At 41.5% G+C, this 27,187-nt stretch overlaps 1 protein-coding gene and 1 long non-coding RNA gene across 15 annotated transcripts in view; one reads left to right on the top strand and one right to left on the bottom strand.

The window, feature by feature from the left end:
- Window positions 1-27,066, bottom strand: part of Dnah9 (dynein axonemal heavy chain 9) — a 373,887-nt gene extending 346,821 nt beyond the window's left edge. For all 12 annotated transcript variants that reach the window (XR_002386940.2, XR_015443305.1, XR_015443304.1 and 9 more), the window contains exons 1-6: window positions 26,650-27,066; window positions 17,836-18,032; window positions 15,286-15,444; window positions 14,125-14,255; window positions 8,165-8,376; window positions 6,318-6,551 (exon numbers count right to left, since the gene is read on the bottom strand). Coding sequence is in view for 7 of the 12 variants with exons in the window: in XM_087192015.1 (XP_087048141.1) it covers window positions 6,318-6,551; window positions 8,165-8,376; window positions 14,125-14,255; window positions 15,286-15,444; window positions 17,836-18,032; window positions 26,650-27,066 (1,350 nt within the window). In the remaining 5 variants the exon portion in view is untranslated. The remainder of the gene's footprint in view (window positions 1-6,317; window positions 6,552-8,164; window positions 8,377-14,124; window positions 14,256-15,285; window positions 15,445-17,835; window positions 18,033-26,649) is intronic.
- LOC110344375 (uncharacterized) overlaps window positions 27,006-27,187 on the top strand; it is a 77,818-nt gene continuing 77,636 nt past the window's right edge. For all 3 annotated transcript variants that reach the window (XR_015443306.1, XR_015443307.1, XR_015443308.1), the window contains exon 1: window positions 27,006-27,185. This is a non-coding gene — a long non-coding RNA (uncharacterized LOC110344375). The remainder of the gene's footprint in view (window positions 27,186-27,187) is intronic.

Here is a 27,187-nt window from a genome sequence, read left to right as displayed (position 1 = left end):
GAGGACATTATGTTGAGTGAAATAATTCAGATGCAGGAAAACAAATACAACATGTTGTCTTTCCTATATGAATGTTAAAAAAGTTGATCAGAATGCATAGTAGTGATACTCAGAAGCTGAGAAGTTGGGAATTTAGATAATGGGTACCCAAACACAATCAGAAAGGAGTAATATGTTCTACAGTTCCGTAGCACAGTGAGGTAAATCTAGCTCATAATAATCTATTACATAGTTTACGAACAACTAGAAAAGAAGAACACAAAGGCTCCAAATACAAGTGATGATAAGGACATGGAAACATTAATTATACTAATTAGATTGGTACACATTGTATAATGTACTGAACTGTTGCACTGTAGCCCATAAATATATACAATTATTGCCTTTTAATCAAAAAATTTAAAAATGTTTAAGAAGGAAATGTTAACTACTCTGTATTTGATTGTTACATACGGTATACATTATCAAATTATTGCACTGTTCCTCATAAATTTGTACAACTAAAATAACACTAATAAAATGCTTGCAAAAATATATGTTCAACTTTATATACTGGAAAGAAAACAGAAATGAATTTTACTTAAATGAAATTGACTTCCACAGTAATTCAAATCTCTCACGAAGTGCTTAGTTGTAATCAGTTTTACAGGAGAAAAATATTTGTGCTGTGGAAGGTATGTTGGTACTCATTCTTCACAATTGTATGGATGTCAATTTCAATTTTTAGGTGATACATTCTTACCATTTTAAAAGACTGATTCATTCTGACATAATTTCAGAAAATGGGATTATAACTTAGTTGTGCTATTTTATTTCTCGAGACTATTTAAAGCATGGTCTTGGGTGGTATCTGAAAGGTATTTCGTCTTCAATCTAACAGGAAAGTCATAGATATTAGAGATATTTAATCATTCTATTTGGGGGAAAGTCTAGTTACTGAAAACAATGGATATTTGTTTTATCTAACTTACCAAACATATGGTGGATGACACCTTCATTTGTCACTCAATGCATGGCCTTAGGGCTTTAGTTAAGTTCCTATCAAAAGCCCCATATATCTCCCCAGTATTCTTTATCTCCTTTCTTTGCTTTAGCTTTCTTTAGGGCTCTTACCACACTCTGGCATGATATTATTTAGCGCTATATTATATTATTGGTTTACTTTCTGCTTATCTTTCCCATTAGATGGTAAATGTCCCATGGATGCTCTGGTATCTTCAGTGCCTGGGAGAATGCTTGGCACTGAACAAACACCTGGTGAATAAATGTAAGTGTGCCCTTCATTCTTCCACTTAGCTGTGCCACGTCCAGAAAAAGCGAGCAAGATAACAATGGACCTAGGAAACACGGTCTCTGGAGAAGACATTTATAAAGCAAGGCTTTTTCATGCTGAAAGGATCAAAAGAGGAACCTGCCATGGTCAAACTTTGAGGGTGAAATGAAAGTAAATGAATGAATGAACTAGAAAAAGCAGATTTGGTTTCAGTATGTAAGCTGAACTTATGAAACTGCTGATATGAGATTCATTGTAACCTATAAAAAAGAAAATTTCCTCTCTATCTAATGCCTAGACACGTCAACCACAGAGCGGGATGCTGAGAGAGGGAGTGAGCTCTCCACCACTGGAGGAATTCTAGTGGAACTTGATGTTGGAATACTGTAGGAGAGACCTCTGAAGCTGGTGAGGGATTATCTCACAACTATGGGTACAGATTTATCATACTAACTATGACTTTATCTTTGATTCTTAAATTATTTAGAAGTTCTTTTCATTATTTATTTAAAAGATCTTACAAAACAGATAAAAGGTAAACTTAAGTCAATAAAAATCTTGAACAATATTTAAAAATATCCATTTTTTGGTTCATCACTGTAGTAAACACATGAAATTCATTAGGCTATGTACAGAATTAAAATACCAACCTCGGAGCAAAGACATCTGGCTTTGTGAAAGAGCCCAGGATTTAGTGCCAGAAAAAACCTGAGTTCAGATATTCCTGGTCCTGCCACTTTACTACCATGTGGCTTACAGTGAGAAGACATTTAGCTTTCCTCAGGCTCAGGTCCCTAACCTGTAAATGGGAACAATAATACTTAACCTGCCATAGGCTATCGAGTTACACAGAAAGTGGCTTTGTGGAGCTTTAATAAATTAGCCGTTTATAATTAATTGTGATCATCCTGATGCGCTTAGATAAGCTTGGTACATATTAGAAGTTTAATAGCTTACAAAGGGGACATTTTGGTGCTTCTTTGGAGACAGACATGGTCAGGGGTCCCTGGTGGCTTCCTGCATTGAATGGGTCCTATTCTTAAGAAAAAATGGTGTAACATTTAAGGGTGACGGTGGGTGGAGGGACGGGAGGAGGGTTCAATGTAAGCTCTTGCCTTAGAGGTGAAGAATTAAAATAAAGAATAATGGCCAGCTCCACCAATAGCAATCCTATACTCAGAGGAGAGGTCATGCCACCCATCTGAAAAGAAATGTCTTCAGAATTCATTAAGGAAAAGCACAAAGCAGACACTCACAGATGAAAATCTCAAAAGGTCATTTGGAAAAAGACTGTTTACCTTTCCACTGCCACCAGCTTTATACTGCTAATAGTCTCATATGTGACCACATGTTCAAGGCAGGCTGAAAGGGAAGCTGGCCCAATTAGGCTGGGAATGAAAGGAGGCTCAGGAGTGGCTGGAAACGGTAGAAAGAGCAAAAGGAAATGTGGTGTATATTAGGTCAGCTTATTACCTATCTTCCTGCTAATCACTTTGCATAAAGCCTCAGCAGGAAATCATTTTGTCTCCAAGTGAATCACAGCTTTACAGCAATTTGATAATGAAAGAAATGCTGGTTCTTTCCAAGCTGCGTACTGACTGCATTGTTTGCAGGAAAGAAGCTCCAGGCAGAAATGTAAACAGGGGATCTGCAGAATCTACAATATGATGGCACAAAACTAACTGTGTGTGTGTGTGTGTGTGTGTGTGTGTGTGTACACACTGGAGCATCTAACAGAAAGGGAGGATGAGTGAAAAAATACAGAAGCAACTAAGTGACTCCTTTTCTTCAATTTTTTGAATGTTCCTTCAAATTGCAAAAATTTTTGTGTATTTTGGAATTTCCTTAGCAAGCCCTAAAGCTGAATAAGACCCTTTCATGGAATGGGAATCATAATTTTACCTGAATAATCAATTTAGGAAAAAAGGCCTGGAAATCATAGCAAAAATAGGTATAGAAAGACAGAATAGAATGTGTAAGGGCAAAATAAAACCACAAAGCCAGTTTGAGACCCTTAAAATGGGAGAAAGGAAGGGAAATAGATCTTCAAATTCCCTAGAAGATATCAAAGTCTGGTGGAAACAGCACTTGCCCCTGTATATAAATACCAGCTAACCTTCTCTGAGCCATGTGACTATGTGGAAGCCAATTTATGGAACAGAGTTAATGGCGCTTATGTGTTATACCTATCTCTTATGATGATTGTGAGGATATAGGTTCTGGGATGAATGAGGTTCTTGGAATTCATTATTTTTAAAATTTTTCTATTCTTTTTTTCTTCACAAGGATCAGCTAAGAGAATAGTTGTGTCACAGTTGTGAGGATGAGGATGAACAGGCTGGTGGCATCCCAAGAGTGCAATTATTCCACCTACTGCAGATCTGCTGAAAACTGCTTAGCAACTTGCCTACTCCTTGGACGCAGTCCCTCCACCCCGCCCCACCTTCATCTAATATAGCAAACACCCAGAAGAGAAGAGTGGACCTGCACAACATTCCCTTGTGCAAAAAAAAAAAGCAAGAGTAAAAGTCATCGCAAATCAGGAAAGTTAGCTGGGAAAACTGTGGACATTAAAAACCAGCCCCACACAATATAACCCCTTGGTACCAGCATGCAGAGGGCTGAAGGCATTGATATTATTTTATGCACTTGGCTTCGTGTAACTATTGTCACATATTGTATTAGAACAGAAGATGAAGAAGGCTAAGTTCATGCTAATTCTTGCTGGAGAGAGGCCGATTAATCCCATTTCAAACAGGCATCGATCACAGAGATACACAGAATGTTAACTAAAGGGTACACAAAATATGCCAGGAGACAATCGATAGTCCCCTGTCCCGCTGCACTGAGCTGAGGAGGGAAGTGACAGGGGAGGAAGAAGACAGCAAAGGGCAAGAGGGATGAGTCTGAGATGAAAAATCAAAAGAACAAACGGTGGAATGGTGCCCAGGAGCACAGAAGTAAACCAGTCCACAGGACCAAAAACATCAGAGGGGAGGAAGCAGAGAGACAGAGAGCATGGCCACATTCAAGTCCTCCTCTAATTAAACTGGGGCAACTGCTTTTTATGCAGCTGTGCGTTTGGTTCAGAAAGAAAAAGCAGTCTGAGAGAGGACTATTGTGAGGGTAATGACTCCGGGGAGACTGGTGGCCATCTCTGCTTATATTTACTGAATATATCCTGAAGATTAGGTGCCCTGATGTTAGAATAGCTGTCTATATGTAAAGTCACATCATTAGCATGTGTGCACAGAGCCTGAGACCCCACCCTAGCAGTCCTTCTGAGCTAAACTCAGCCACCACCTTCAGGGACTTTCTCAAGGATGGAGGGCTGCGAATGTGACTGCTTCTGAGTGGCAGAGAAAATTATTCCTCCATGCTCAGCCCAGGCCAGGGGCAGGTTGCAGCTGGAGTGTCCATCACCTTGGCTAAACAACAGCAAAGGAGTTGATGTGGAGATGAGAGGAATAAAGAGTAGAGGGGGAGGGAAAGTGGGGTGTTGTTCATCTAGAGCCAGCTGGAAATGGCTATGAGAAAAGGAGGCATTTAGGATGAAGCTAGAGATCAATTATTTATACTCTCCACCATCCTAGTGAAGGATTTTAGGTGTGCCTTTCATAAGATCTAGCTTCTGTCTTTCTTGCATACATTTTCTGTCTTTATGCCCTTCTCTGTCTTATTTTCCCTGGAGAATTTCTACTCCAGTTTCAAAATTGGTTTCCTCGTGTTTCTGATTTCTTTTTTTCAAAGTGCTGATGGGTCACAGACCCTTCTCTCTCGCTCCCAATAATCCCCCAATGTCGCTTTTATTATGGCATTCAGGACATCTCAGTAAAATTTACTGATTCTGTGTCTTCCCACTCCTGGATCTCCTCCATTCATCTTTCTCCCTTCTCTCAGGCTCTGGACACAGGGACAGAAATAAGGTAGCATCATACTTCAGTCATCTTTGTATGCAGTCCCTAGCTCAGTGGCTGGGGCACAGTTGTGGAAGATCTATACTTTTTGAACTGAGGTCCAGTCTCAGACTCTCTTGCCCTCATCAACTCATGGTTCATTGTTGTCAACACAGCCTTTTCCCAACACAATTCTACTCACTCCAAAATCTCTGCCAATCATGGCTGAAAACATAATTCTAATTCCTTCTCTATTACTTGGCTATTGTCTTGAAGTTGACCTTGAATTTCTCAAATCAGTTTTAAGTATGTATGTTATTATATAGTGCCTATTATCCTCCCTCAAATTAAATCAACAAATCCATAACTGTAAGACGCTAACCATACTAAATGCTGAAGACCAAAAGAGAAAGTCTCATCTCTTCACATGGTAGTACATAAACTAAAATTACATTAATTTTTAAATAACCAGGCAAAAAAACAACTGTGTGCAAAAGTTGTGTTTCTTTTGCAAAGGGGTTCACTGGTTTTGTCATCGTGGATGTCACCTGGAGAACGGGGGAGTAGAGAGGTTCAAAGCTGCTTGTTTGTAGGTATTACCAGCTGCACCCAGATCCTCTCATTTTCATTTATCATTCTGGACTTTCTAGGCTAAGTTTATTTGTTCTTTAAAAATGTAATTTAATTTTTTATAGTAAAATTTTAATCTTTATTAGTACCTGCTCAGGGTACATAATTACATTCATTGTGGGGAGTTAGTACAAAGTTCAGAGATCATAGGCAATTTGAAAACCACTTGAATTACCTGACATTTCTTTTTTTTTCCCCTTTGGTACTGGGGATTGAACTTAGGACCTTCTGCTTGTGAGGCAGGCACAGTGCTACTGAGATAAATTCCCAGCCCCTGACTTATTTTTTAAGCATTCTTCTTAAATGGGTCTGTGATTAGAATTTCCTGTTCTTCTAACAGTATCACCACTGTGTGATGATCAATCCAAATGACAACTATTTATCAAGCACTTGTTATGAGTTCTACCATCTAATGGAAGGGTGACCATCAAGTTGTATTTTTCATTCTCCTATTGTTTATATGGAGGCCCTGGACTTAACTCCTGTATGGGACTGGGGACCTAAATGAACACACTCACCTCCACCATATGCAGTCTGTCCAGGAAGCCATCCAGTCGCACAAAGACCAAAGAAGACTGGAAATCCCATTCCTTGACTTCCTCCTTCTCTTTGAAGTAAGTATGGAGATTCTCCCTTCTGTCTTGAAACACCTGCTTGAAGAAACCCAAAGTATCCAAGACCACCTGCAGTTTTCTCTGACTTTCTTCTATCTCACTTCTCAGAAGATCTTCTGGGCTGAGGTAGTTAGAAGCCTTGAATGCAAAGAGACTAGTGTCACTGAGCCTGGCTGCAGATGCAGCACACTCCTTAACTTTGTTGACACCATTTTGGACTTCAGTAATTACCCAAGTAATATTTTTCAAAATTTGAGTATAGGAAAGAGCTGACCTTGCCCTCTTTTCCACAGGTGGACTGGAACCAGGGTTTAAGACAGATTGTCTTTGTCACCCTTCAGCCACAGTAATTTGAAACAATCACTGTGATCAGGCAAGTTACTGAACAGAGACAAGGAGAAACAATGGAACTTCTTCGGGGCAGTGGGGACTAAGGCAGGTCCTCATTCCCAGGTGTTTTGTGATCTATTAGCTTTTAAGGATGAAATTATTTGAGTGCAAAAATTTTTTGGAACATAATTATTTCTGTCTCTGAGAAACTCTCAAACCTAGAAGCTGAGAAGATGGAGCTGGGAAGATGGAGCTCTTGGACAGTTACCTTCATTACTATAAGGAAAGGCAACAGAATGGAGTCCTGGGTCTTGCTGCCATAATTGAAGGCCCTATTTATTACAAGTCAAGGGTAAAGCTAGAATTACTTTTAACTTTCAAGGTTCAGAAGCCAATAAGTTTTCCTTTGGTTGATGCTTCTTTTAGTTGGATTCTTTTATACTTTCAATCAAAATAGTCTGATAAACATGGAATGATGGCAATGCAGGTCTAAGAGCCAAACAACATGGGTTCAGAACTTGGTTTGGGAGTCCTTGGGTGAGGCAGGCAATCTCCTGAGACTTAGCCTATGTCATCAGGTAATAATAACAACAACAATAATAAACCCTTCTACCTCTCTCACAAGGTTCATTTGATACTTGGCAGAGATACGAATGTAACATTTTGTAGCCTCAATGAGCTTCATAGTTGTTACTAACTACGAGCTGCACTTTAAGCTTGTTTCTTGTTTTCTCAGAGTTGCAGCTCCTTAAGAAGCCAATTTGGAAAGGAAGACCAGACAAACTTCCTGAGGCATCTAGCTCTATTTACAGATATACTCCTTAAGATTTATACTGGTTGATGCTACAAGAGACCCTAAAAAAAGAAGCAAGAAGTGTGCAATCCAAGGAGTAGCTTCTCGATAGCTACTGAGGCTGTTTTCACCATGTTCAGGGCACATACATTACTACACTGAAGCCTCACAGGCACCCAGCACTCCTGTGAGATAGGTCCTCTTTTTCACATCCTGGCAGAGAAGTGGGAGGCACACAGCAGGCGAGTGACTTGCTCCTGAACACACAGCTCACAAGTGGTGAAGCCAAGATTTGCCTAACTCCAAAGGTACAGTGTTAATCATCAGGTTTTGCTGCCAGCTTAATACCAGTCATGAAAGAGGTTGCACAGATCATGAAGGAGATTGAAATTCATTGACTTACCCTTAGCACCCACTCTCCCTGGCTGAGCTAGAGTGAAAAGACACATCCTCCTGAGTTTCTAATATTACTGAAAGCCTCTTTATGAATTATTGGCTTGTGAGAGTACAATACTTCAAAGGTGAAAAGTGTTTGGAGCATAATTATTTCCAAGCCTGGGAAAAAAGTACACTTCACCCTTTCCTGTGCCAACCAGTTCCCAGGGAGAGGGATGCCCGGGAGGCCCACCTGCTCGATGAGAAGGTTGCACATCTCTTGGAGCAGCACAGTGAGCCTCCCTGGAGAGCGGTAGCACTTGCATGTAGCCCAAATCAGGCAGACCACATGGAGCAGGAGCTGCAGCCGGGGCTTCACCTCAGGAAACTCCACACTTTCCAGGGCTTCCAGGTGGCCTTGGAGCGGTGACAGGTGCAAGTGGATGTTTTGAGCCTCTGTCAGTGCTGGAAGGAAATGGACCCGGTCACCAATCTCTGCTTGAGGCAATCCCCACTTGGTGGAGCCCTAGTGCCTGGGGAGTGAAGGAACTGCAAAGGAATGACTGCAGCTCCTTCTCGAACTGAGAAAGCAGAGAGGAAGCTAGTTCCAGAAAACATTCTGGCTCTTATGCAGAAATATGGAAATCTAGAGATCCCTGAATGTGTAAAATAATGGTCTGACGCTGTCTTTCTGACAATGTTGCTCTATTTGGACTTCTTCCTGGCTTTCCCAGATCTATTCTGGTACGTATGTGTGTGGTAGACCCTCTATTTGATAAATACTTGCTGATTACTTTGGTACTGATATATCCAAAATAATAGCAAATTGAGAACCAGGAACCAGTTTTAGAATCAGAAAGACCTAGTTGCAAATGCCAGTGTAGTTACATGAACTTGGAAGTATCCAGCATCTCTAAACCTTACAACAAGCTAATCAGTAGGTAATTTTGAGGGTCCTTGTGAAGGGAGAACCTCAGTGCTGGACCACTATAGGTGTTTGAAAAGTGGTAGAATTTTTGTTAAATATTTATTAGTAAAAAATCGCATTGGAGTCTTATATAGGAGAAGTTACAGAGAATACAGAGCTAGCACAGAACGATGAGACCAAAGCTCAGGGCAATTTTCAAAGCCAGGAAAATCACCTATCATCTCCTTTGAACACGGCCAAGAAAAGAGAAGGACCTTCACAGATCACCTTAGTAATCAAGAAGGAAAAGGAGGAAATCAGCAGTACTGGGTAATAACAACTTAGAGAAAATGTGAAAGTCCATTCAGCAATCAGAATTGGATTGGAGCATTTGTAAAGTGGTTCTTTCTCAGGCAGATAATCAGTCCCTATCATGTGAGGACAGATGGTCTTAGATTATATTATGTGGATAAAACACTGCATTCATCCTAAAGGAAACTCAAGATAGCCCCTATTTACCAAACATTTCCAATATGCCAAGATTACTCTACCCACTAGACAAACACACACCATCTCATATAGACCTCTGTGAGACAGCTTTATGAGTGAAGATACTGAGACTTAACATAACTTGCTAGGCTCATCCTGTGAGTTGGCTAGTCCTGTCCAGCCAAGCAAAATGAAGATTATTCCAAGTTTACTATTTTGAACCCTGGCTTCATGATTGTTAGGCTCAGGAGACAGAGGGGAATGTTAATGTGCATGTTTGCATTTTATACCCCAAATGATTTATAGGAAGTGGTATGTGAATTGAAAGTCAAATGTCACGGTATATTGATTAGAGCAGTAATCTTAATTTAGTTGGGGTGGGGAGTTCCAAATCCAAGAGCCGTTCTAATAAGCACATGCTCTGGCTTCATATGTACAGTGACGGAGAAACACCTGGGACCATCATGCTAAAGGAGTGTTTTTTCTGTGATACCCTGTTTTGATGCATTTTTTAAAAAACAAGATTTTTTTTTTTGGTACTGGGGATTGAACTCAGGACCTTGTGCTTTCTAGACAGGCAGTGAAACCACTGAGCTAAATCCCCGGCCCCTAAAAAACAAGATTTTTTAATCATACAAATAAGCACTACCCTGACTTCTAGGAGGATGCTATTTGAGGGAACACAGGCGGCTTTAGTCCAAGCAAGGTGTAATCACCTTGCCTTACAAAGCCAATTAAGCCAGAGAGAAAGAGAGATAGGCTCACACTTTTCAAAAAATATAGTTGTCCCTGATATCTTAGAGAGATTTCTTTCTTTCTTTCTTTCTTTTTTTTTTTGGTACCATGGATCAAACTCCGACCTTGCGCTTTCGAGGCAGGTGGCAGGAACCACTGAGCTAAATCCCTGGCCCTTAAGAAAGATTTCTTCCAGGACCTCCCCCCATACCAAAATCTGCAGATGAGTCTCATATAAAATGGCACAGTATTTGCATATGACCTATGTACATCTTCCTGTATAATTTAAATCATCATCATATTACTTATAATACCTAATATATTGTAAGCGCTATGTAAATACTTGTGACACTGTATTTGTATCTGCACTCTAACAGTGAGCTACACCTAAGTCTCAGAATTATTATTATTTTTAGTATTGGAGATTAAACTGAGGGCTTTGCACATGCTAGGCAAGTATTTTACCTCTAAGTTAAATCCCCAGCCCTTTTCTATTTTGACACAGGGTCTCACTAACTTGCCCTGGTTGGTCTTGTATTGTGATTCCCCTGCCTCAGCCTCATGCGTAGCTGGGATTATGGGCATGCACCACTACACCAGGCCCCAACTGTTCCTTGATTTTTAGTGATTTGTATTGTTACACTGTTATGTTTTAAAGAATACTTTCCATTTGGTTGAATCTACAGGTGTGGAACCCTTGGACATAAAGGGCCAGCCGAATATATAAGTAGTCAGTTGCACAGTGATAAACCAGCAGTTTACTGGTAAATCTTTAACAGCAAGCTCTTCAGTGATGAATGCCTTTTTTGCTTCATTTGGCAATTTTTGTGGGGTGAACATTTCCAATATTTTTAAACTATGAATTTGACTTCACTAAGTGTTGCTTGGGAGGATTAAAAAGATTTGCACACACTTGTGTTTCAGGGGCTACTGCAGACCAGGCCAACCTGACTCCCGTGCAGCACAGGACACTGACTTCCTTCCCACCCATTTCCACCTACAGACATCCCTGTGGGTGTTATGGTTTGCACGCCCTCCAAAATTCAGGTGTGAAACTTAATAGCCAGCATGATGGTATTAAGTGCTGCAGTCTTTAAGAGGTGCTTAGGCCATGAGGATTCCTCCCTGGTGAATGGGATTCAGACCTTAAAAGACTCCCTGCAGCATTTTGCTAGCTTGCCGTTCCGTCTTCCCCCACGTGAGGACACAGTGCTTCTCCCCTCCAGACCCTTCTGGTTCCTTGATCTTGGTCTTCCCAGCCTCCAAAGTACTGATAAATGAATTTCTGTTCTTTTTAAATTACCCAGCCTGAGGTAGCCTGCAATAGTCACACAGGTGAACTAAGAAAACTGGCAACCAGGCTGTACTATGCTAAACATGAACCCCTGGTAGCAGGAATGAGAACCCCCTAGTAAGTCTTTTTTGCTCTGTTCTTTCTTCCCAAGGGCACAGTTTCTTCCTGTTTTCCAAGATGCTTCATCATGCGATCAACTATACTTCTTACAGTCTTGTTTCCATACATTTCCTCGCCCTTTTCAACTTCATTTTTCACTGTTTTCCAGCTCATGGTCACTAATTCAGAAATATTTCTTCTTTTTTCTGTCTCTTCAGTGCATCACTGAGCCAAGGAATTACCCTGATCATAACTAATAAGAATAATGTACACAGTATAGCTATTTAGGATAGAGAAAATCAGACACTCTGAAATTAAATTAGAAATGACAGTCAGTAAACAGCCTTTGAAATCTTTTTATTCTTAGTAGATAGAGCCTGACAAAATTTCTAACCAACTCTCTACCTAACACTTCTAATCAAATTTTCTTTTCTTCCATCATCAGAATTGAATTACACATTTAAAGGGTTTCTATTACTACAGTAGTGTTCATTTGGCACTATTATAATCATATTTCATTGCCAGTGTATGCTCTACTGGAAAGAACTTTTTGAAGCTAGCTTAGGGAAACAAATCTTTCACAACTATTAATCTATAGGAACAATCAGCTTCTCAGTCTACTAATGTGATAAACATGTGGGGGAATAAATAACTAAGTCCTAACATACTTTTACTACATGCTGTATCCTATTTCAGAGTTTCAAATTTCAGATGTTTACATATTTTCATTATGATATATTTCATACCTATATACAACTTGTAGTATTTCTTCTATAATATTTTTCTCTAAACTAGCTCCCTAAATAAAATTACAGTTTGCCCCTTGGTATCCATGGGCAATTGGTTTTAGGACCCTGTGAAAATGCCAAAATCTGAAGATGCTGAAGTTCTTTAGATAAAAGAGCATAGTATTTGCGTATAATCTACACGCAAATCCTCCTATGTTGTTTAAATCATCTCTAGATCACTTAAAATAACCTAATATAATATAAATGTTATCCAATCATTGTTATACTGTGTTGCTTAGGGAATAATGACAAGAAAAAAGTCTGTTCATGTTTAATACATACAAATTTAAAGATTTTTTAAAAAATAGTTTTAAAATATTTTCAACTAATCGTTGGTTGAATTCTTGGATGCAGAACCTATGGATGTGGAGGGATGATTGCATATAAAATGAAAACTTTAAATCATTACTCAAATGAGAAAACTGGTATCATTTGCTCAAAACAGAGCCACACTTTTAAGACATTTTATAAAATACCTGTCCACATGTTTCTCACAATTGACTCTCACATCAACAATGGTACACACTCCATTTGGGGGGACACCTGTCTCTTTGAGTTGAAATATAGTCTGGGAACTGATTCCACTCGGATACAGCACAGTATCTCTCAATGAAGTGGTAAACTGAAGCCTTAAGAGACATCTTGAGGCCAGGGATTTAGCTCAGTGGTTTCGGCGCCTGCCTTGCAAGCACAAGGTCCTGAGTTTGATCCCCAGTACCAAAAAAACAAACAAACAAACAAAAAAAACAGAGAGAGAGACATCTTGTTCCAAGTCAGCTTTATGTGCTGGCAGAGAAGCCTCTGCAATGAGATCTAAGGGCCCAGAAGGAACTCAAAGACTGGCTATTTATGCCAGCTTTGTTTTGTTATAAGACTTATATCAGAAACATTTTTACTGGAACTTTTATTCCTTTAGCTAAGTGTCTTCCAAACCCTATGCCTTTAGGGGAAGGTGGGATGAGAGAGGTCAACCAATGAGCTTTGGACAGAGAAGACTGCTTTCTTTAACAGAGCAAACAGACCTTGGGTATTTTTATAGTTTGAACTTACATGGGAGATTTATTAATTATTTATTTTTGTGGTACTGAGGAGGGAACCCAGAACCTCCTGAATGCTAGGCAAACATCTACGACTGAGCTACATCCCCAACCCAGGAGATTCTACTTAAAGAAAATCCTGGAGAGAAAAAATGTTTGAAAATCACTGCTTATGTTAGACTTAACTCATCTGAAATTGCAAATATCTTTAAAGCACATTTTGACTCATACTATTGAAGAGGGAAGAAGAGATTGGATGGGAAAAAGAGAAGAAACAAAGTGCACCAATGATTGGAGAGGGAGCCCTGAAAACTTTTACCTACTTCTAATCATAGACTTTGCTAGCTTTGCAGTTTTGACAAGGGCTGATCTTGTATGGTGCTCAGAGGGACAGGAAATTGCTGTTCCAACTGACTATAAGACCAAAAATTACAGAATGGAGCTAGAAATGGAACAGCATTTCCTCAAGGAGCTAAGGGTAGAGGGACATAAAGTCCAGAAGTGAGAGATAACAACATGCATTCACACAGCATGATGCAACCAATAAAGTTCTTCCATCTACATAATCTCACAAGGTTACAGGGAAGTAGAGAAGGTGCGGAGTGTGCACTGTCACCATGGTACCTGCGAAAGCTCAAAGAGGTTGGGTGAATTTTCCCAATGTCACCAAGTGAATAAACTGTAAACAGCACAGTTTTGTTCATCTGCTCTCCTTCTAGATTTGGTTTGCTAACATCATGCTAGATTGTGTCAGGTTGCAAGGTTATAAGGACTTGAAGTTGCTGAAATCAAAGAGAGGTGAATGCATCTGTAAATAAGAAATTTGAGTCAAACATATTTGGGAAAATGTTTGTTGGTCCTCACCTGCTACAACATCTTTGAACATGGCTTTGAAAGCTGGGAAGTAGCTGCTTTGAAGCTTGTCCAGGAGGCCAGCCATGGCCCTCACCTTAATAGTTCTCAGCTGATTATAAATGTATTCCAGATCCTCATACCTATAATACCACAGAGAAGGGTGAATCCAGATGAGCATCAGGAAACAGAAGTCACACTGCACTGACCACCCTCCCACAGGCAGAGAGAAAGACAGTCTCAGGTGCTGCTGCAAAAAGCTGTGCTCTAGCCTGAATAGCCAGAACATCTGTGCCAGGACAGTGAGGGCAAAAGCCTGAGTTGGGAACACAGGTTCAAAGAGGGCAGCTCCAGGAAACACTGCTGTGGCCGTCTGGTAGCTCAGCAGCTTGGCACTGGCAGCTGGAGGTCATTAGCTCTTGCAGGAAGGTTGGGGCTGGGTGAGAGAAGCATTGTTAGAGCAAAGCTGCTTGAGAAGGGCCCCACTATAGGTTAGCAAAGTGGCCAGAAACCAGGCAAGAGGATGGGAATCTCAGCATGGTGGTGCAAACAGGGCTGGAGCCCTGAGGGGAGGCCTAGCCATATGACAGGACACACTCCATCGGAGTGAGGACAGAGACATCTGCCTCCAACATCTGTCTGTCTCCTTTTGAGTAAAAAAATTTATCAGGACAATGATAAATAGAAGCAAAAAATAGGGAGCAAGCGAGGGAAGGAGCAGGAGCAATAGTCAGGTATTTCTGGTCGCCCTCTGGTTCAGGGACACAGAGTTACAGGGATTTCAAGCCCTGCTAATGATGAGCCAGGTCCCCAGGAGAGGCTCCTTCTGCAGCACCTTTCAAAAACCCTTCTTTTTTTCAGGTCTTTACAAAAGGTATGTGGATCTAAGAAGGAAGGAGTCAAAATTAGAAGAAAAAATATTAGAGTAGATTAATTTCACATGCAATGGAAAGAGCCAATGATAAAATTTCAGATGTACCAACAGTAGTACTCGAGAGGAAGAATGAATATTGAAACCTGGGGAAAGAGTGGATCTCCCAGTCCATAACAAAACTACTGACCCAATGACACTGAGCTGTCTGCCCTAGGGAGGATGAGAAACATCTATCAAGGAGGACTAGATCCAGTAAGGCATCTTTTTCCTAGAAGTCATACATGTATTTTCCTACTTACCTTTTCTTCCAGAACTCCAGTTCCACCTTGGGGGTGGGATTCTCCCCTTGTAGGAATGGTTGAGAAGACTCTCTCTTAAGCACAACCTGGACTTGGTGGGTCCACTTGATCACTGCAGACTCAATGGCATAGATGATTGACTTATCTATGGAATCCGAGCTATGAAAGAAAAAAAAATCTAGAACATGTGGAAATAATTTAAGTCTGGATGTATTAGTTAGTTTTCCACTTCTATAACAAAATTTCTGAGGCTAGGTAACTTATAAAGAAAAGGGGTTTATTAAAACTTATGATTTTAGAGGTTGGAAGACCAAGGTCAGAAATCTCCATTTGTTTGGCACCTGATGAGGGGCTCACAGCAGGTGGCATCATGGTGGGAGTGAGAATGAGAAGGATCACATGGCAAGACAGAAAGCCAAAGAGCAAAGAAGGACCAATCTTGCTTTTTTACAACAGCAAACTCCAGAGGGAACCAAGGCCCCACAAGATCCCCCTGGCAGTGTCCCCACTGACGTATTTAACTTCCACAAAGCTCAAGCCCTTAAAGGTTCTACCACCTCCCAACACTGTCACACTGAGAACCAAGCTTCCAACACACAAACCCTTGAGAAACAAGCTCAAATCAAATTCAAACCATATCACTGAGTGAGCCCCATAAAAGCACCACATGTCTTTTAAAAACAGGTAGGTAGGAGATTCCAGCTGGTCTTAGTTTTTTTGTTTTTGTTTTCTTTTTTGTCATAGAATCTCTTGATTAGTGAATGAATTGTATAGATCCAACACTATTCATACAGATCCAAGACTTCATCAATATTTTGCAGATGTTTTCACAAACTTAAAATGCCATCAAATCTTCCTGTCACTGCAAGCATACCTTGGACAGGAGATATCAGATAACCACCCATCCTTACTTGACTTTCACCAATGAGAACAATCTCTCTACTTGACAAGGCAGCACATTTCTTAGTAGGTCAGCTTTCCCAGGTTGAAAATTTGTCTCAACATGGAACCACACCTACCTCCCTGCAATTTCTTCATTTTGCTCTGAGTTCTAATTTCTGCAGCAGGAGAAAATAGGTTACTTACTCCTCTACAAGTCAACCATCAGCTTTTCCAGTCCCATCATTATGATTTCACTGTGTGTTTGCTTTTCTGGTGAAGAATGGAATTTTCAAGCTTTCTTCCCTCATACATCTTTTTAAATGTTGTTTTAAATAACTTAGCTATATTTGAAAAGGAATACAAATTTTTAAAAATTCATTATGGCTATCCTTTTGCATCATTTTAAATGAAATTAGTAAGTGCCAAGCACCAAGGGCATAGTATTTAAAAAGGGGAGTGTGTCCTTTACATTTTCAAGCCTGAAACCTACCTTCACTTAATTTAATTAAATTCATATTTGCTGAGAAATGATGTGGCCCAAGTGATTATGAAAGGTAGTAAAAAGGAGAAGAAATTCACTTCCCCCCAAATGATCCAACCTTTGTGGAAATAATCAAATTTGAACAAAGGGAGACAAACTCAACAAGGATTATACATATACACTGAATGTTATTAAGGTATAAAGGGACCAGAAAATGGGGTAGTTTAAATTTATTTGTTTTGAAAATTGGATATTTTTATTAAGTCATGATAAGTTTTTCAGCTAAAGGGGAAATTACTTCAAAGTGTATATGTAACGAATTACTTCCAATAGGAAAAAAGTATTTATTATGAAGTATATTGCTGTTTGCATGCATTACTTATTCTTCAAATGAATCATGGCTCCTGGATGAACATGACAATAATATACTAAGAAACTCCTGGCAATACCGTAGACCAAGCTCTTGCAGGAAGAAGACCAACTGTTGCCAAAATGTATTATTTGTCCACATAGCATGTTTTGAAAAAAAAAATCCTCAGGGTACAGAAGCAATGGACAACTCAAAGCTGGAATAGCATTTGGGAGCCAATGATGGATCTAACTTCTGAAAGGAGATGAGGCTGGGGTTTTAATACCCACTCAGAAACAGGAAGCATGGACTCTCCAGAGAAGCTAGATTTGTTTCTATTTGGAAAAAAAATATTCTAAGACCTGGAAAAAAGTCTGCAACTGCTAGGGGAGGGAGGACAAGTACAGGTGAGGAGCCTGGAATCCTAACAAGAGCCGCCAGAGTTAGTGCTGCGACATTAGGTACTGAATCAAGGAGGCGTGGGCGCAGCCTCTCGGCTGGACCTGAGTCTTTGCTAACAATGAGCTGCTTTTTGATAAACAAAATAGCACTGAAAATCAGTGTGCCTCCTGTCAGCCTGGAAGTGATTCTGAATGGAAAGAAGGCCACACTGCTGTGATAGCTTAAGAGACTTCAGGCTGAGGGACCAGGGCTAGGGATGTAATCAGTGCAAACATGCACTCCGAGGATGCTGGCAAACAGAGCAGACAGTGGGCTTGTGTGCAGAGTGAGGAGTTGTGCAGCATCGGGAACAGAAAAGTCATTCAAAGCAAACATTCAGATAAACCAGCTTGTCTCATATCTCAGAGCCCTCTATGGACAGGCTGGCTGTACTTACACTGTCTCACTTTCAGGATCCACAAACTCAACTTTTTCTGAGCCTACTGGAAGAGGCAGGAATGTTCTCCCCTTCAGTTGTTCCAGGATAACAAGGAGGTCACACTGGAGGGTGTGGGCATGCCTCCTGACATCTTGGCATACCATGTGGGGCCAGTCTAAATGGTTCTTCTCATTGGCCAAGATGGGTACAACCACCTGTAACAGTACACAGTGAAGAGAGACATGCATTCTATGCTGAAACTTTACAGAATGACTATTCTGAAAAAAGGTCTGTGAAGTTACACACATCTTTCCATGGGTCATTACACTATAAGGCTTAATACCAGTGTCCCACATTACATGCTGCCTTGACATCTGGTAATATATGGAGGTTTTCAAATAATCTACCCACAAGGATTCCTCCCTACTCTGCTCTTGTCAATAACGTCCCTAAGCCAAAAGACCCTCCTTATTGAGGAAGGACCCAGCATGGTTCCTCCTTATCCCTGAGCTTCAGGTTGCACTTCTCTCCCAGGTTGTAGGATTATTCAAACAAGCCAATCCCATTCTCCCAGGAGAGCCAGGGGATTCCTCTTGACGTATAAAGTGTGTCTCTCATGGTCCCTAAGGGTTCACTCTGTTCCTAAGTGCAACTCCAATATGGACCTGCATGGTACAGTGTCTTCCTCCTCTGGTTGTGAGTATATGTGACTAATAAACTAAAGTCCACCTTATTTACCCTATGTTGGTTGTTTTGTGTTCAGCCATCAGCATTACTCAGGGGCAGGAATCCCTCCCTCATCAACAGTGTGAACAGTAGCCAAGTGAAACAGTCACACACACACACACACACACACACACACACACACACACACACACTGACCAATACAGGTAAAGATAATCTGCCTACAGTTATGAGGAGGAACCCATAAGCAAAGTTGTGAATCTTTTTCTTTAGCACTATCATCATCATCATCATCATCATCATCATCATCATTATTTTATCAGTACATATTTGCATTACATAATGAGTATATTCATCATGGAAAATTGGTACATGTACATATAACATCTTAATTCTTCTTAATTTCCCCTCTTCTCTCTCTCTTCTCTTTCCCTCCATCTTTAGGGTAAACATTAGCTAATTTTGACCACTGCACATAGCTCCTCTTCTTTTGGGACCCAACCCCAAATCTTGAGGTAGATATGGAACCAAATATGAGCCAATGAGAGTAAAGCCAAAGTCTCTTATCTAAACTCTTCAAGGAAGGGATCTCTTCTCTATGCTACTAGTCTGGAGTATGGGGAGGTCATCTTGTTCTCAAATGGAGCCGTAGACTAAAGTCCATATGGAGAGGAAACAATGTACAGAGAAGAAAAACCAAGCCCTGGTGACTCTTTAAATCAAGCTGTTCATGAAGTTTCTGAGCTGGTTTAAATTGAGTTTCTATCACTAGCAACTTAAAAAGTTGTCAGCGTAATTCACTAGGAACCTCTGTCTATTAAAATTGCAATGCTATTGCAACAGGAATAGTATCAAGATAGGCAATGTGAGGGTCATGTAACATGATGAGGAACCCACCAAGGAAATAACCAAAAGGAGACATGGGTCATATGGCTGATAGGGTCTGTAGATAACCAATAAGACCTGGGAGGTGTGAGATAGAAAACCTAGACCCTATATATTAAATTACAGACATTTTCTTTGCCTGGTATTTCTGGAAACATTCACTGAGATCTTATATGATCAGAGAACTCAAAAAGGACAAAAAAACAAAGGTCAAAAACATACGGTCACATTCATATTGAGACAAACCCTTTGGAGCCAGGGCAGAGGTCCTAGCAGGGAAAAAGGATAAACTGGAATTTCCTTAAGATCTGAAAGGCAGTAGCTGCATTCAGAGATCCATATATATGTTGTTGTCCCTTAGCATCTGGCATCTAAACAGCACTCCATAGAGGTTTATGGATGTCTGCTGTCTGAAGAAAAAGTGATCAGTTGGCTTGGGTTGGACTTGGGAGGGCTTGGAGTGATAGGAAAATAGTGAATGTGAAAACTCTATGAAATGAAAGTTGATTCATTAATTTACTTCAAAAGTATTAAACATTTACTATGTGCTAGTGCTATTCTAGATGCTAGGAGGACACATCAGTGGACAAAACAGACAAAAATTCATGACTTCAAAAAGTTTATGTTTCAGAAAAGGAGCAGCCAAAGAACAGTAAATTCTGTGAATAAAAATAAAATACCAGAGGGGAATCAAGGTTATGAGGTAGAAAGGATGCAACTATCAAGGTCAGTGCAGGCGTCACTGAGAGGAAAGCATTTGAACAAAGGCAGGCGGATGGGGAGAGTGCTTTGCAGATCCTTGGGGGAACTATATTGATGGTGAAAAACAAAGCAGTGGAAAGTCCCTGAGGTTGGAGGATGCTTGGTGTGATCAAGGAGTGGTGTTGAGACCAGTGAGTATGGAACAGGATGGGCAAAAAATAGGATTAAGGGCGGGGGTGTCAAATCACTTGCAGCCTTACTTGTAGGATTCTGATTTTCACTCTCAAAGAAATGAATATCAATGAAAGGTTCTAAGCAAAGGAGTGACATGGCATGACATCTCTTAGTAAGATCATCCAGCTCCTGTGATGAGAATGGATTATTGGCGACAAAAGTGGAAAAGGAGGTCTAGCGAGAAGTTATTGCTGTAGTACAGAAGATAGTGGCTTGGCACAGGGGTAATGATGAAAATGGAAGATATGTAACTCACTTTTTCTTTTTGCCATGCTGTGGATTGAACCTGGGGCCTTCCAGATGTTAGGCCAGTACTCTACCACTGAACTAAGATACACCCTCAGCACCAGATATAATCTAATTCTACATACATTTTGAAGGCACAGCCAATGTGAGGTGTTATGAATTGGTTTTCAAGTTGTGAGAGAAAAAGAGAGATCTGCATTACTCCAAACCTTGAGCAACAGGAAGAATAGAGTTGTCATTAAGAGATGGGGAGAATAATGGTGCAGTTCTTGAGAGAGAAGCAGGAGCTTGCATTTGGACATGATAAAATTTGGTATATCAAATTTTATGGACTTTAAATTTTATGGACTTGAAGCTGGAAACATGGAGTAGGCAGTTGGATATGCTTGGGAGTGGAGCTCAGAGGAGAAGACAAGGTTGGAGATAAAGACTTTGGAGGTGTCAAATAAAAAGGGCTTATAAAATTTTGAAATTAAACGAGAGCCCTTAAGAAAGAATATATACAGAGAAGATGTCCTAGGAACCAGCACTAGGGCCCTCCAATGTGAAGAAGCTGGGAGGAAGAGGAGGCAAATCAGATTTGATCAAGTGGAGATCATTTAGAAACACTGCTGAGCTCTTTCATTTCTCTCCTCAGGAGGATAGGAATGAAAGCCTGATGACTGTGTATGAGACCAGACAGGAGGCTGGACCATGGTAAAAAAGGACACACATCCCAGAATTCTGCTTTAAGTTGGATCACAGAAATAGGGTGATACCTATGAGAATTATCTAGTAGAAAGGGAAACAAGAAGAGAAGAGAGATGGGGAAATTGTTGGGGTGGGATCAGGGCAAAAATGGCAGTTTTAGGCTTAGGGTTGGCATCAAACAAGAAAGACAGTACACTTGTAGCAATGAAAGGGATGGTAATGAGTGTGGATTTTGGCAGATGGGGTAGACATAATAATTTGGGGAGATTTTGTTCTATTATTTCCATTTCCTTTGTTTTTCAAAGAAAGAAGCAAGAGCATCACAGAGTGAGGTTAAAAGAGAAAGTTTTGAACATTTGAAGATATGAAAAAAGTGAAATATGACCTAAAATATTAAGAAAATAATTGGAAAGAAAATATAGGATGTCCTTGGGAAAAATAAAAGGCCTACTAGTGGTTCAAGGTCCAAAATTTAAATGGAGCCAATTGGCTTTTCCCTAGCTCCATTCAGTTTCATAGTGCAGCCACAGAGTGGAGAGGGGGACTTAACCAGGACTGTGGTGTTGCCAAATGTGTAGCCACAGTGAAGTAAGAGCCTGAGTTGATGATGCAAGGGAATGATGGGAATGTTGGAGTATAACGCTCATGCTGAGTAGGGGATAAAACATGGGTGTGGCTGAGGAACAGGGGGAACACAGCAGGCCCAGTGGATTGCAGGTGCCAGCAGGGTCTTGGGATTGTTGTAGTTAAGGCATGAGAAGGATGAAGCTGGAAAAGGAGGAGCAGTGGTCAAAGATGGAGGTGCATAAAATTGGATCATGGAAGTTCTCAGTGATGCAGGACTGGAAAGGTGTAGGAGAGAGATGCTTAAGATAAAAAGGACAGGATCTCTGGAGGAGAAAGTTTTGGGGAACCTAGAGGCCAAGTATTAGAAAGACCAGTTACGTCTATTGAAATAACCATATATTATTTTTTGGGTGAAGTCCCACGGAGGAGGGGTCAAAGTCATGGAGAAAGAAGGGCTCTGTCATCAGCACAGGATGCAGCAATGAGGTTAGGTGACCTTGTCTGAGGATAAGAAATTCAAATTGGAGGGTATTCGACCCAAATGAAGAAGCAGCAAGGAGAAGTAAGGAGGTTACCCATTCTACCTCCAGGCTCATGGGCACCTGTGGGGGATACAATCGAGTCCTCAGGGAAGAGCCAGGCTAGGCTACAGCAAAGTAACAAGAAGCCATCAGAGAAGAGGACTCTAAATGGGATACAGAGTGATGATGAGTCATCCACAATGTGACACACTCTGTTCCAGGTGTCTTAATATATAAAAACTAAATTTCACAACAACCGTGGGCGACAGTTGGGACCTGAGAGAGTCGGCTTACCAGCTCATGTCATGCTGTTGAATGTGACAGAACCAGGGTTTGAACAGAGGTCTGTCAGACTCCCAATTCCTCACTTCTGTTCAAAACACAAAAATCCAAAACAGCAGCCAAATCTCAGAGCACTAGTAAAAATATTCTGGCAGCAAGAATCAGGTGGTTAGGAGGAGGAGAAAAGAATGAGGAAAACCAGTTACTAAATTCCGTAAGATTTTCCTTCAAACATTTTTAGGTGCACATTCTTTCCTTGTTGTAGTGTAACAGGACAAAGATAATGTTGAAATTATAGCTTTTTCTCCTTGTCAACACCTCCCGCACACACACACACACACACACACAGGCTTGCAGCAGGAAGACTTCTCTCAGCCAGGTGAGCTATTTGCCTTTAGCAGTGCTGAGCAGAAAGGTGGAAGGAAAAGGGGAGCAGGTAGCTGGAGGCTGTGGTGAATTAACAGCACTGAGAGGGCAGAGGGGATTGAATTGGTGGGTCTGGAGGCAGGGCCTCAGCAGATGGGAGGTGAGCAAGGTTTCCCAGGGTCAGCTTCAGGTGTGCAATAGAAAATAAGAGAACAGAGAGTTGAATGGAATAAGGATTCCTGCTACAGGCTTTGAGAAATGCAAGTGAAGGATCTGAGGTATTTTTTAAAGAAATTATTTTTATTTAAATTTTAAATAGATAGTACATTTAAATGGCACAAAATTGTAAAAGCACAAGAGCTTTTGAAGCAAAATATAAAACTTCTACCTACCCCTGTATCTCAACCATTCAGTTCCCCCAGACTGGATTAGAAATGGTTAGAGTGTCCTTCCTGTTCTCCCTTTCTCCTACCTTTATCTTTCTAGTATAAATGGAGCATGCTATACATACAATTCTGTACTTGTTTAAAAATTATCTTATAGTGTAGTATTATTCACAATAGCCAAGGGATAGAAACAGCCTACATATCCAAGACAGATTATGAGACAATGAAAATATGATTATATGTGTGTATATATATTAGAATCTTATTCAGCTTTTAAAAAAAGAAAAAAACATAACTGTTATCATTTAGATCTAGAATGTCCCTTAAATGTCTTGTGTTCAGAGGTGGGGCTTTGGGAAGAAAATTGTAACATGGGAGCAATATGCTCTTCAGTGGATTGATCCACTGATGAATTCATAGCTCACTGTGTTCTTCAGAGTTCAGTCCTGGTCAGAAGAGGTGGTTCACTGGGGTCATGATCTGGAAGTATATTTGCTTGTCCTCAGCCCCTCCCTTCTCTCTCTTCTTCCTGGCTGCCATGAGGTAAGCAGCTTTCCTCTGCCATGCCTTTTCCACCATGATGTTTCTGCCTTGGAGTCAGCTGGCCATGGACTGAATCCCTCCAACCATGAGCCAAATTAAACCTCTCCTTTAAGTTGTGGATGTTGGATATTATATCCATCAACAAGAAAGCTGACCAATACACTGATGTAACCAACTCCATGTAGCTCTTGAGTTCTTGTTTTGGGGAAACAAAGATTAAAGCCAACAAAACAGTAAGCAGTGGGGAACAGTCAAAAGGAAAGGCTCTCCACTAGTCAGGAAGAGATCCATAAGGTGGACACTGTAGATGCTTAAGTCCAGATGCTTTTTATACAGTTTTTGGTATAGATCAGTGGTTGCAAACCTATGGTATATGTGCTGCAGCCAGCTGTTACCACTGAAAGCTTTAAAAGGTTCACCATCTCTGGTGTAGTTTAAAGTGACAGAATGCAGGGATGCCTCTGGTCGTAGGTAGGCCTTTGATGTCCAGAATGCAAGCTGCTTCATTTGCATTTCACTTCCTTCAAGGCTTCTCCCATTTGTTTAGGGACCTGTTCTTTGTCCCTTGCATTCCTTTTGGCTCTGATAGTTTGCTCAAGTTAATTATTCAGGTCCTCTGGTATGTTACCTTAAGCCCTGACTTTTAGTTTACTTTAGGTTAACTATTCAGGACCTGTGCCCTAACTTCTTCCCCTATCTCCTACTTCACTGACATATATGTGTCAATAGGGATGAAACTGGAGGACATTTGAATAAATGAAATAAGCCAGTAACAAAGAGTCAAATACTGTACTTACATGAGGTACCTAGAATAGCCACATTCATAGAGATAGCATAGAATGGTGTTTGCTTGGGGGTTGTAGGAAGTTGTCTGGTGATTGGAAAGTTTCTTTAATGCTGGATAGGGAAATTCTACGGATCTGTCATACAATAAGGTATATGTGTTTGACAATATTGTACTGTACTTGGAAATTGTCAAGAAGATAAATTTTTATGTTGTATTTCTTTGCTAAAATAAAAAGTTGCTTTAAGGAGTGTACCATATCAATCATTCTTTTTAATGGATCCACAGAATTTCATTGTATAGGTGGGCTATAATTTATGCACCCAGTCCCTGATTGAGGAATATTCAATTTGTTTACAATCCCTTTCAAAGCAGTAAGAAAACGATTGCATATTTGCTAAAATTACTTTTAGTTGCTATACTACTTTCTTTTTTAGACATAACACAGTTTGGAGATGGGCCCTCTGTCCCCCACATTCACTAGGGTGCATTTTATCTTTGAAGCTCTGTTCATTCTGCCTGCATACCTTGAAAGTCACCTTGCTCTCTACTTATCCTGACCATTCTCTTTGTTCAGGAGCCAGTTCAACACTGAAGTCCAAGTGTGTTTCTCAGACAACATGCACCCGGTAACATTTTCTGCCATCATTCATCTGGGGAGTTGACCTAAGCTTAGACTTCTGGGATTGTGTTCTCATGGTGCACAGTAGAAAGACCATGCTGATTTTAAACTATTAAAATACTTCCATACCCACTGATAAGCCTAGCTTATCTGGGACCCTGGGGAGAGCTCCTTTATCCATCTAGCTCCCTTCCTTAGAAGTCCTCCTCCCCATAGCTTCCTGATAAAGCAAGTAAAAGGCCAACACTCGATGTTGTAGGGAACATCCAGGGTTTGGCTCTACCACAGGGCCAACTTTGAGGTAGGCATGATCCCCACCCCATAGTAGACTTAAGTAAATTTTTTGAATATGGGATTAATTGCATGTCTTGGCTCTTTAGAAGTAAGCATTTTAGGGATGGGGACTTATCTTTTTATTATTTTGGTGTTCCCCAAAAGTCACTATCATGTGAAACATCTCATAAACAGTACTCTGTAATACTTATCTCACAATCTGCAGGACCCAGGGCACGAGCCTCCACAAGCACATGTGTTCGACTGGCAAAGAAATCTGCTCCCATCCCAGAAGGTTTAAGTGGCCCAAGAATCTTTCTGGACCACCTCCTTGGAGTCTCCCGCCCTCTCAAGGTCTCTGCTGTGGTGCCACCAAAGCGCTCCAGGATCCATAACTGGACCTTTCTCCCTGAAATCCAGACAAATGCCCTCTAGTGCCTGCTGGGCATTTCCGAAAGGATGCCCATCTTCCGTGGGCATAGGCCTGACCTTTGGCGAAGTGCAGTGCTATGAATGAAAGATGAAAATCGAAACCAAATCAATTCCGCCTACACTGTTTCACCTTCTCATTCTGAAATGCTTATTTTTAAGATCCATATATCAGTAGAGATGCTCCCTTGCGCACCACTTCCGGTCCTCAGCCCTTCTCAACTAAAAGGAGGGATTTATGAATGCTGGCTTATGAAGAGGTCAAGACTCAAGCACTCTTCAGACTCTAGCCTTGTCTTGAAGCCAGTCCTGGAATGACTCAAATCTTAGTCTCCATTCTCACTCTGGCCTGGCCTCCACCCAGATTTCCTCCACTGCCCATCTTACAGCTCAGATGGTTTTAGTTTACATCCAGCTCCAACCTTCCACTAGCATTCTGGCTCTGCCCCAACCGCATCCAATTTTCATCCTACTCCGGAACTCGGTCCCGGGTCTTCGCCCCGCCCCTTGGGCCTCCCTAAGCCTCGCCCCGCCCCGTCCGGCCCCGCCTCCGCTCCATGGCTCCTCCCCTCCCCCACCCCAGTTTCTGCAGGCAAGGGGCCACCAGCCCTCCCTCACCTTGGAGAATAGCGCTGCTAGGTGCTCCAGAGGCGCGGCAGGCAGGTCCCCGCAGAGCACTGACCCGCGGAGGGTGCTGGGGCCTGGAGGCTCGTTCCTGGTGCGCAGGAAAAAAAGGCCCTTTGCGCGAACTGGGCCGGACTTGGGACCCTCGTCCATCCCCAGTCGCATAGCCAGGCCCCCGGGTCCAGGCCGCACCACCAGCAACGGCCGCGGCCCCTCTGCAACATCGCGGCCCAGGAAGGCCTGGAGCAGATTCTCAGCCTCGGCTGTCCCGGTGCAGCGCTCCCAAGCCCCCGCCGCCGGCTGCAGGCTCTGAGCCACGTAGACCCCCAGGAGACGCAGTCTCGGGTCAGCGCCGGGTTCCTCGCCCGCATTCTCAGCTGCGAGCAGGGGCAGATCCTCCGCGCTCGTCATCGCGCGGCCTCTGGCAGCGTTGGTTTCCCTAGCGACGGGGACGCGGCCAAGACTTCCCTCCTCTCCTTCCTTCCTATTGGGCCAAGGACTCCTGCCCCCTCCCCTTCCAGGCAAATAAGGT

The sequence above is a fragment of the Heterocephalus glaber genome, unplaced genomic scaffold (assembly GCF_053883595.1).
Source record: "Heterocephalus glaber isolate CG9 unplaced genomic scaffold, H.glaber_assembly_v1.0 deba00001564, whole genome shotgun sequence".
NCBI lineage: Eukaryota > Metazoa > Chordata > Mammalia > Rodentia > Bathyergidae > Heterocephalus > Heterocephalus glaber.
This window is presented reverse-complemented; position numbering and strand designations above follow the sequence as displayed.